Raw genomic sequence first — 12655 nt, forward strand, 5'->3', positions numbered from 1 at the left:
TCCGGTCAGAATATACATGTACTTTCTTCAGTTCAGTTATAAAAAAACCATCCTCTATCTCTATATCCCATTTCAATAATTTATCAAAGCAATCAGATCTCATATGTTTATGGCATATAACAAGTGTCTGCCCTTTACATCATTATTTTTTTATACATGTACTTTCTTCAGTTCAGTTATAAAAAAACATCCTCTATCTCTATATCCCATTTCAATAAGTTTATCAAAGCAAATAGATCTCATATGTTTATGGCATATAACAAGTGTCTGCCCTATACATTAATTAATAATATAACTATTAATCTTTTTTACCACCTATATTCATTATGTTTTTCAGTCTATGCTTCCGTTGTTCGTATTCTGTCTGTCCTGCTAAGTTTAAAGTTTTTGATGAAGTTGAAGTATAAAAATCTTGAAAATTAGTATACATGTTCCCTATTATATGATCTTTCTAATTTATATAGATATAGGAAGATGTGGTGTGAGTGCCAATCATGAATGAGACAACTCTCCATTCAAATATCAATTTATAAAACTAAACCATTATAGGTCAATGTACGGCCTTCAACACGGAGCCTTGGCTAACACTAAACAAAAAGCTATAAAGGGCCCCAAAATTACTAGTGTAAAACCATTCAAACGGGAAAACCAACGGTCTAATCTATATAAAAAACGAGAAACGAGAAACATGTAAAAATTACACAAATAAACGACAACTACCGGTACTGTACATCAGATTCCTGACTTAGGACAGGTGCAAACATTTGCAGCAGGATTAAACGTTTTAATGGTACCAAACCTTCTCCCTTTTTATGACACAATACCATAACATCACAACATAGAAAACCACACGATAAAATATCAATTGGAAGGCTTAACTCAATCAAAAAACGTAAATTAACACACTATGAACGAATAAATTTGATCTGCGATACCTGAATGCAAATGCACAGTTAACAAAATTTTAATTCCTTTATTGGTATCACGTTGCCGTCGTCATAGAAGTCTGAAGACACTTAGTTTCTGGGAAATAACCTTAGTTTTAGTGAATGGATATCTATAAAATCTAAACACAAAGTTTTAAACCAAAAAAGGAAGGTTGGGATTGATATTGGGGGTTACATATGGTTCCAACAATTTAGGAATTAAGGGGCTAAAAGGGGTCCAAATAATCATTTTTCTAGTATCCAGACAACAACTTTTGTGTAAGTGAATGGATCTTTTAGAAATTATACCACAAGGTTCCATAGCAAAAAAAGGAAGGTTGGGATTGATTTTCTGGATTATGGTCCAAACTGTTTAGGAAATAGGGGCTAAAAAGGGGCCAAAAAGTTGAAAAACAATACTTTTATAATACTTCGTATAAATTGCTTACTTCTTGACCAATTTCAATGGGGTTTTATTCTTGAATTCTTTAATATGCAGAATCGAACCATGCATTTAGATTTTTGATTTTTGGCCCTTTATCAAATTGGTCCACATTGAGGTCAAAAGGGTCCAAAATTAAATTTTGTTTGAATTCATCAAAAACTGAATTATTTGGGTTCTTTGATATGCCGAACCTAACTGTGTATTTAGATTTTTAATTTTGGGTCTCGTTTTCAAATTGGTCTACATTATGGTCCAAAGGGTCCGAAAATTAACTTAATATGATTTTAACAAAAATTGAATATATGGGGTTCTTTGATATGCTTAAACTATACATGTATTTGAATTTTTGATAATGGGCCCAAGTTTCAAGTTGGTCCAAATTGGGGTCCAAAATTAAACTTTGTTAGATTTCAAAGTGTACCAAAATTCTAAAAAAACATTACAATTTGGTTTTTTTTACAGATTCAGAATGTGACTTCCCACTATCATCACAGTCCACTCAGACATTTTCCCAGACCAGAACCTCTGATTGGGAAGAAGAAAACATGGCTCCAAGAGAGATTTTCAATGCTGCAATGAAAATGCTTTCCAGAAATTTTCCAGCACTAAATTCACAGCTACTGTTGCCATGGACTAGCCTCTCAAAAAGTTCATCCTCATATTATACCAAAATTATTACAGACGCTATCCAGCTGATTGCACAGTATGTTGCACCAGGTCAGGAAAAAATCTTTTGACGGATGTGTGCAAGAAGTGGATATCATTAAAAGAAGACAAACCTGACATAATGACTGAGGCGTTGATTGCATCCTATCAACAGCAGAACAACAGATTAAGTCAGATGCAAATTTTATCCCTATTTGCAAATAAACATACAAAGGAAAGATTAATGAAACTGGTACCAGGACTTAGTGTTTTTAAAATTGATGCTGCCCGAAGACATGCAACACTAACATTTCCAGGACAATTAATAAATCCATCAAATGGGCCAATGCTTCATTAAGAGAAATACAAAAAACTGATAATAAAGTTTTGGGGTCACTTATGTTTTTCATGTTAAAAAAATCATACTTTCTGTAGAAGAGGGGCGAGTGATATCAGATAGACATGTAGTTGTTAATTAATGTTATTTTTTTTATAGAAACAGCTTTTTCTGCTTTAGTAAAAACAAGTTGGCTATAAATTTTAGCAAGGAAAAACTAACTATTCATGAATTCTTTTCAAAATATTTTGAAACAAAGCGGGTTACTTTATTTCTGAAAATTGTGTTTTTGTTCTATTTAACCTCCATATGATAAGTTATCTCCCTTTTTAATAGGACTGTTCTAAAATCTGTAAATACATTATCACAATAGGTTTGTATTAGAATCTTATCATATCAACCTTTTTATGTTCTATTTATAATTCAGCAATATTTGATAAAGTACTTTCACAGAAAATAATTTGTTTTTAACAGGCAAAAAAAGGTGTTTAGCCACCCCCTCTCCAATCATCTTAAAGCAACCAAACTTCATTTTCTAAATACTGTGTGTATATTATTTCTATGTAGTCTGCTTTTTATTAATTTTCATGTAGACCAAATTTTAATATCTGGTAGAATTACTAAATTTTAAAAAAGTGTGTCATTTATTTATGTTGCCTTTGCTCAAATTTGTTGCCAACCAATAACACCATGATTTTTAATTGTCCATACCCACCGAGATATTTTAAAAGAATTATTTAATTTAATGTAGTCTCTTGTATAATCTGAGTAAAACCTCACTTCCAGTGTTCATTTTTAATAAGTCACTGTTTGCTTCATTGAATCTGGAATTTTATCAAAATATTACTTTTTATAAAAGAAGAAAATGCCAAATATTTTTAACAATGAATGCTCATTGTTTTATTATGCAAATAATGCGTAACCCGTATTTAGGGATTTCCAAAACAAGGTTATTTTTGGAAATGTAATTATGTACCATGTTCTTACTCGTCGTCGGAACATTGGAAATTGAATAGTTTGCGTTATTTTCCATTTTATATTCTATTTTGATGAATATATATATACAGTTGTCATCATTTAGAAAACTTATCATAATAATAAAATAATAAAACAACGATCTCGGGAGTTTTTATACATGATAGGTAACATGTTTTAGTAAATGAAAGTGATTTTAAAACTTCTCAAATATCCACTTGGTGTTTGTTAATACTGTGCATATGTTTTTGCAACCAAACAGATTGAAATGAAAACATTGTGTCAATATTAGACAGTTCTTACGAAGATAAATATTGGCTACACTGTCTGAAGCTTTCTAAATAAGTTGTAGTACGAAGCATGTGTTTAGTCTGTCGTATACCTATGCAAATATGAAGGGGATATGGATCAAATGTAAATGAGACAATATTAATATCAGGACATGGTAGAACCCAAACATGATTTTTAATTTTTGTCCTTCATCTTCAAGTCACCATGAGGCATTCAACAATGAACAATATTTTTCATATCTGGTAGTAAGTTCAAGTTGGTCCTTCGCATTTGTTTGAATGGTTAAATATCATACAAAACTACATTCCTAATTTTATGACTGTTTGTTGATATTTTTAAATTTTACCAAAAGCATATATAAATTAAAACATTATGTCTAGGGTTTCGCAACCTTTACTTAGAGGAATAATTTGATATGTGTTTGCTTTAAGATTTTTTATCTTTTGTCAAACGAAGTCGGGGAAGGGATATTGTGTCACATCTGCCCGTCATCAAGGTAAAGTTCATCTCTCTTGTTTACACAGTTATTTATAGTGGATTGGGAAACAAGATATTGCAACTTGTATAAATCCCTTTCCACTTTGGGGGTGCGAGTGCTACCTTGTAGCGGAATGAGTGTTCTATTTTTTTCGAAATCTACAAGGATGTCTTTATTACATGCAAAAGATTTGACTCTCTCTTAACACGGGATAGCCATTCATCATCCCCTTCCAACGGATTAACATCGTTTCGCAAATGGTGTCAAAAGAGAGCCAAACAATACGTTCCTGAAATAATCTCCACGGAAAAGGGATCGAACCAGGAACCTGTGTGTTAGTAGTCTCATGCGCTAACCATTTCACTACGACTCTAAACCTATCTGTGGAAGAATAAGTTATAGTTCATGAGATTTTGTTCATGAGATTTTGGTCCTTAGATTTGTTCATAGATGAGTCTTGATTAACCGAGGGGTCCTGATAAAAATAAGGTTATATTGACCTACATTTCACTTATGAGTGACTTATTAAAATCTTAGAAATAATATGTTGTCAGTAAATGCGTCTGTTATAGTCAGAATCAAGGGTCCTAAAAAATATTTCATATTGACATACAATTGATAAGTACATATCTGAGACATAGTAGTGTCCTGTGAAAAAGTGTCCACCTGGACAGATTTTCATAGCATTTAGGCATTCAACAATGTCTGTTGCCATTTAATATTGTCCCTCAAGTAGACAGACAAAAAATATGAAATAGAGTTCACTCACAGGACAAGTTTTCATATTAGTTATGTCAAATAGTGTCCTCCAGGGAAAGTACCAAAAGTTCATTGAAAAGTTTTATTTATACTTGAACTTTAATAACATCTGAACGATTGAGTAGAAAATGATTAATATGCAAATGTAAACAAACAAACAATGAATGGAAGTGAATATAGATATATTTAAGTTCTAAGAAATACCCAGCTGATGCGATTAACAATGAAGAAGACCAAAAAGAAGAATCAAATTTGAAGAACTTTACTATATCTATTACGAGAAGAAGGCTTAAGAAAATATATAATTTTGGTATTTAGTAATATCCATTGTCAAGAAATATTGTCCTCTTAGTGGACAGCATTTTTACTGCATTAGTTATAAAAAATGGTCCACCCCTACGGGACAATTTATCGTAATAATTATTATTCAATCTAGTTTTTCCAGGAAAATAATACTGAACAGAATATGCTACTTATTTAAATCATTATACATGTATATATATTTTGAAAAATAAAAAAAGATAAAGATTGCATGGGTGCCAATGAGTCAACTATATGTCAAAGTAACACCATATTAAAGTTCGCAGTTATAAATAAAAATAAATCCAGTGATATGAAGGCAATGGATATCATTTATACTTTAATCATATCAAAACATGTCCAGACGGACATAATGTCCTGTTAAAAAATTTCCACCTGGACAGAATTATAGTATTAAATAATGTCCATGTTTATGGACACTATTTACGATGAAATAATGTTCATGTTTATGGACACTATCTACTATGAAATAATGTCCAGTGGACATTGTTAAATCCTACAAATGAGTTGAAAGACTGCGTTTAATTCCATATCAGAGGAATACAAATATTTTGTCATTAGATGCAACTTTGATAGTCACAAGTTTCAAAATCAAGTCTTAAAAATGAATTAGATGATGTTCCCTTTTATCAACTGCTCTTAAATGATATTCGATTTTATTAATTACACAATTAAGTCATATTTTATAGCATTATATATCATAACTAATTGAATTGGACCAGTTATGTCAATTGAGGACTAAAATCAACTCAATAAACAGAGTGCACCTTTTTTTTTACACCAACAAACGGTATTTTATGGAAATAATAACCTGTCCCGAACCGGGAGATATTGGCTGCAATAAGAATTTATTTATAAAAAAAAGTCCACATCTCATTTATTTATAGTGGCCGTTATTGATTGCAAATTCATGACGTTTTGTCATTCGTCTACCGTGGAGAAAAAAGAGAGACGGGAGAGGTCCAGACATGTCAATATCTCTTATATCTAAGTGAATCATTTGGTTTTGAATAAAAGGAGATAAAGGTAAACATTAATGCGACAGCAACCGAAAGACACAGATAAATCAAAATATTTAGAGTCAACATTAATTTCAGTCTTTTTTTTATAGAAATATGCGTATACAGAATAATAAGCTCAAAACAGACCCATGACTAAATAATAGTTATACGGAGTTAATTCAATAATATTTACCGTCAAATATTATATATCCGAATAGGCACATTTGATTAAATATTATATACCGTCAAAGATATCCCAACAACCCAATATTTCACCTGCACTATTTTAATTTTGACAGGTGAAAAATTCAAGAAGTTGTAATATAAACCAGTAAAACAAAAAACACTTCACTGTAAAATATAACGGTAAAATAAATGATGATAATGGATGACGACCAGCGGCAAATAAAATTAATATGCAGGACGATAACATGTAAATATAATATGAGTATTAACCCCATTTTTTTACTAGACTGACACGCTAAGTAGTTTTTTTTTATTGTGTAAGTTCACAAGATATTTCTTTGCAGGAAGAAAAGTCACCTGACCCGGACAAATTTCCGACTCTGAGTCGACCAATCTGTGCTCTTACTTAATGATGCCACGTGTTTAGCGTTGAAATAGAATTCAAATTTTAATTAACGTCTTTGATTGACCCGTTCGGGATTCGAACAAATACCCTCCCGCTCTCGAGGTGAACACCCCCACACGAGACCAACCAGGAGAGCGGTAGTGATCAGTAGTGCAGAATATCATACCAAAAACTAGTTATTACACAATACAGTTTCACATAATTCTCAAAGTTACTAAAGCGAGCTAAAAGCATCTAACCTAAACTGGATGTGAAATGATATTGTAAACTACACGTAAACATCGATGATCGACTTCAGAGTATAATTTTTAGATCAACGTTAAAAACTCTTGTACCAATTATTTGAGAGGTCCGAATGTTGCCAGTTGTTGCAAGTCTAAATTTCTGTCCTTATTCAATATACCCTCATTTTCCAATGGTATTTTAAAGTTTCACGTCCAACTTCACTGTCGACCTCCTATTGCACGACCTATCTATTGTATTTAAAATTTATGTGTTATAGTCATGAACATGCATGAACTATTTGCTACTGGACGTAAAGACGGCGTGCACAAAGTTCACTGATTTAGTTAATATTGACATTAAAAGACCTCATTTGTTCGGAAGTCTTTTAATATCAATATCAACTTATCATTGATCTTTTACTATTACATAACAAACAATATCTAATATTAAAAGATGCACTGGACCATCTCTGTTTGATGAAATTATTGCCCAGTTTTAGATTTTGTTTCAACAAAAAATATGATTAGGGTCAAAGATGTATATGCATGATTTCAAAAGATCAGTATTATCTTTCTGTAGATTTTTTTTTGTGGATTGTATTTCAATGCAAACGAAAAATTCACTGGTATTTCAACTTACCACAATTAACTGTTTTATGAAAATTACTGGTAATATATAGTTTAATTATAATTTAAGTCAAAACACGTTTTTAAAATGGCGATTAGACAAAATCATTACTTACCTTCATTTAATAAAGGCATTTCAACTGAAATTGAATTTTATTTTGAAATGATTGTACTATAGATAATGCTGATATATGTGATATAAATAAATCAAACCTGTAGTTCAAGAAATAACTAATTTAAGAAAAACGAATAACTTTCTTTTTTTTTTTTTTTTTACAGATTCTAACTTTTGACTTCACTCTTAAATTTTGGATCCTCAATCCTCTTCAACTTTGTTCTTGTTTGGCTTTATAAATATTTTGATATGAGCGTCACTGATGTGTCTGATGTAGACGAAACGCGCGTCTGGCGTACTAAATTATAATCCTGGTACCTTTGATAACTATAATTGCTGGATAAGTAGATGATGAAATCTTATTCAAATTATATCGCACATAGGATCATAATGTGTAGATTCTGCGTAAGAATTTTTACAATTAGGTATTCCATTCAATAAGTTGTTGACATTCTAAATTAGGATTTTACTTAAAAAAAAGTAATTTCGAATGAGCACTTTACAGCCAGCTTAAGGTGGCTCGTGGGTACAAAAAGTTCAGCAAAAAATTAAACCTTTATGTTTTCATTACAAATTTTATTTATTACACTATTAGTTATTACTTTATGATATGGTACAAAAATCAACCCAAAAAATAGATTCGGTTTGGTCCCAGGTGACTTTTAAAATGTTTATATCATTTAAAAAGCTCCAAATATCTCCTTTTGGTGCAAAAATGACATTTTTTGGCATTAAATTTGAAATATCTTTTTTAACTCATCGGTGACCTACATTCTTATTATTGTTTTCAAATAAGCTGTACATTTACTAAATAATTGTAAAATTTAAGTGATTTCTGCAGTAAGGTTATTTTTTAATTTCGATATTACATCTATTTCTCCTATTAGTTCAACAGAAAAAAGGACATTAAGAAATATACATGCTTCTTTCAGAGGCAGATTGTGGGCTTAAATGAACGGTGACCGCATTTTTTTATTTCATTTTTCTTTTAAGTATGCGATAAAGTTCATTTATAAAAAAATATAGGAAAATCATATATTAGAAAACAGATTTGATTTATACCCAGGAGCCCCTTTAAGTGCACATGCTACAATAGTAAAAACATATCAATAATAACTTTTTCATATTTAATAAACTAAGTTAAAATGAGAATATGTAATCATGTCAGAATATCAATTACAAGGAATAAGTAATAATAAAAATTCCTTTTTTTTTTTTATTTTCATTGATGTGCTATCTAATATCATTGAGTAATCCACGCTGAGTATCATACACAACATACCTTCACTTTTGGGTCTTTTTTTCCTTTTCTTTAAATACCATATTACAATAGCCACAACTGCAACTGCTATTGGAACGACAACTCCAATAATAATACCAGCACTGAAATGTATCAAAATTAAGGTTATAGAAATTTATACAGACAACGAGGGAATATTCTTTTGTTATAAATCGCATTTTAAAACCTAACATAATACCCTTGACATTTACCAAAAAGGAAATCATGACAACTCATACAGTATGTTTCTTTTGGATAAAGATAAAGACTTAGATTCTTTATAACTGTTTTTGGATTCAAATAACATGTCTAAAAAATCAGGTTAATTGTCTGTATGATGTTTGTCCATTGTTTTAAGAATCGAATATCGGTTAATATAAACATTTATTACCACTTAAGGAGGTACAGAATACCTAAGAGAAGATTAATCGTTGTCTGTTTCATTGTTGTGTTTTAAAATATTATATTCAACAACTCAAAAAGATCCTAATCAGAATGTTTACAGTAATGCTTAAAACAGAAGTACACCTATTGTTATTCTTTAAATCTGTTAATCTATTTATCATGTTTATAGTTACACATTTTCCATCAATGAATTCAAAGTTAAATAAAAAAAATAAAAAATAAAACCATATGTGTTGTAATGGTCAAATAAAGGGGGACAGAAGGATCAATGCGTTTTTGTCATCGTTAATGACTCCTACAAAAGTTGAACTATATGCATAACTACATATCAGAAGAGGTTATGTATCCCCTATTTTGATTACCACAGTCCTATTGTGTGAGAGGAAGAATGGTTGAACGTAATCTGTTGGCATGAGGTTGTTTTTGCAAGTCCCCTCTTAACCTACAGTAGAATATAAGCTATTGGCTTGGCGACGTTTAAAGGATCTTCTTTACTCATAGAACATGTGTAGAAAGGGAAGATATGCTCATGAAAAAGAAATGTTTCGCACAGTCTAAAACGAATCACAAAAGTATGCCTCTGCTGTTTTACAACTTCTACCAAACATGTTAAATTAACAGAATGACTCCAATCAGAAATCTGAGTATCCTATTGTTATAGTTAGTCTTACTTAATCACCGCATATTTGTTTCAAACACACAGAAAGGGTACGCAACAAGATTCGTGTTTATATTAACAAATAGTATAAAGAGTAAAAACAGTTAATCAAATAAACAAATAAACCAGTGACATAACCTACTTATATCTTTACCAAATTGATAAAAACTTTTGGGAGATGATTTATATTCATATTTAAATGTAAAAGATACATATGAGATAATCGACCTATAGTGCATGATTTACAAGTCAAGGATCAAAGACAACATAAAAAATACCCTATAAGATTCAGTCCACAATCGTTACATGGAAACTAGGGATTGAACACTCTAAAATTAATCTCAGTTTCCAACTTTATTCTAAAAGGTGTTTTCTATTCCGATCTATTTCGATCGATTTTTTAGGGGAAATGAAAATTTAAATTTAACATGTTTAAATAGTTATCAAAGGTACCAGGATTATAATTTTGTACGCCAGACGCGCGTTTCGTCTACATAAGACTCATCAGTGACGCTCATATCAAAATATTTTTAAAGCCAAACAAGTACAAAGTTGAAGAGCATTGAGGATCCAAAATTCCAAAAAGTTGTGCCAAATACGGCTAAGGTAATCTATGTTTAAAACCATGTTTAAAAGAAACTACAAATGTATGATAACCATATACCATGTTTATTCTGCTTTATCCGATTAATATCAACATTTGTTTTCTTAAATTGTGCTTTTGTGTTTTTTCCGAATTAGTGAATAAAATTTTGAAATAAAGATTGTCTCAATTCAAGATTATGACTGAATAGAACATAAAGGAGCACACACGTGTAACTGCACCAATAGATTCGTCGTCATTTTTTTTTTATCGTAAGTCGATTTTGGTTGTATCTCTTTGGACTAACAAAATAGAAAATCTTGATAATTTTATAGTATTTGCCGTTTTGTATGATTTGTCCTTGTGTATTATTTTTTTATTTTTTGGCTTCTCATGCTGTTTACATCTCGTATCTTAAAAACGAAATCGGTTACTCACTTTTTAATTTATTATCCCGTTTCTCGGACTATGCCTGATTAGACAATATTCGGAATTCACATTGAACTCGTTAAGACTTTAATCAGAAAACCATTAATCAGCAAAAATATAACTGTAGGCAATAATTTTCTAATTGATAGAGATGTTGGTTGTTTTATTTAATGAATATATCTGGTTAAAAGGCGTCACATGATACCGAAAGGATTTATTAACGACTTTGCAACGTGCAGCTGTTTAAAACGTCTTATTGTTTTGGCGAAAGATGTTACGAAAAGGAAAATTGACATAGGGGACCCCTGGTGTGTTAATTACTGTTTGGTCGATTTGAATAGCTCATTAGATCTTGTGCGATATGTATTCATTTACTAAATATTGACGCCGAAAGAAACTTTGAATCAATGGAATTGAATTAACAAGCCAAATATTTAAAGTAAAAAAACATCAAGTTGACCGTGAGGTTGACTTTGAAGGTCATATGAAGGTCGTCATGATACAAGACACTTTCCTTATAATGTTACATCCACTTGTCAAATGTTTAAGGCTTCGATAAAAAAAAGGGCTTTATGTGCTATTTGAACAGATATTGCTCTAATTTATTGAGATTGGGGGCAAATTTTTAACTTTATTAGAAAAAAAATCTAATATTTTAATTTTTATACATTTTTGCAAGAATAAAAGACTGATATATACTACAAATCATTTGTAATTCTACCATGAACAGGAAGTTCATCTAGCTATGTAAACTGTCAAATTAGGTGACCCATTAAGTGCATGGCTTCACTTGACAGCTTTGGTGTCAAACACACTGTTAATTAACACCAATTACCTTAGCTTTAGGTCGTAAATAAATTGCACCATTGGTTTACAAACTGTACTAGAGTTACTTCCCCTTATTTGTCACCATTCAAAATTATTCCTTATATTTACGTTTTATGGGTGAAAAAGATTAAATCATAAAAATATAAAATTCAAATACATATTGAAAAATAACTTTTCATTATTTTTATACCTTTATATAATTTAAAAAAAAAAAAAGTTGAAAATTATTTTTTTTACATTTATACTTCTTTTAACTGTATTAAATGTACTATATTTTATCATAGTCTAATTTCCTTGTTCATTGAGTCAAGGTCGTTAAACACTACCACATATATATTGTTCACTGAAAAAATTTCATGGATAAACTCTACATGGTCAATGGTCTCAAACATGTAAGAATTACATTAAATTTAAGTGTTTGAGGATTGTAGAATTTTTTCTCGAAAAGTAAAGCACATAAACACAAAGTTACACAAATTTATAAAAATCTTTAAAAGTGCAATGAAATAATATTTAATAAGATTTAAAATCACTTAACAAAGTGAACATGCGTTTTGGTATCTTTGATATACATTATAAGAAAATGTACCATAAATACTGAAATTCAGCTCGAAAAAGTTCGTACGCGTTATGACCTGAGATTTGATTCTTCAATGCAGGTCATGACCTGCATTTTCATCGTCACAGGTTGACAGGTATGCAAATGATTATTTCTATGAATAAATTAAACGACATTT

The 12655-nt window shown here is 30.5% G+C and overlaps 1 protein-coding gene across 1 annotated transcript in view; it reads right to left on the reverse strand.

Moving 5' to 3' along the window:
• Positions 1–12655, reverse strand: part of LOC143074152 (uncharacterized) — a 164345-nt gene that overhangs the window by 70741 nt on the left and 80949 nt on the right. Inside the window, exons 5-6 of the mRNA XM_076249700.1 lie at positions 9019–9119; positions 7738–7761 (exon numbers count right to left, since the gene is read on the reverse strand). Of these exons, the coding sequence (XP_076105815.1) occupies positions 7738–7761; positions 9019–9119 (125 nt within the window). The remainder of the gene's footprint in view (positions 1–7737; positions 7762–9018; positions 9120–12655) is intronic.

This window comes from Mytilus galloprovincialis, chromosome 5 (assembly GCF_965363235.1).
Source record: "Mytilus galloprovincialis chromosome 5, xbMytGall1.hap1.1, whole genome shotgun sequence".
Lineage (NCBI taxonomy): Eukaryota > Metazoa > Mollusca > Bivalvia > Mytilida > Mytilidae > Mytilus > Mytilus galloprovincialis.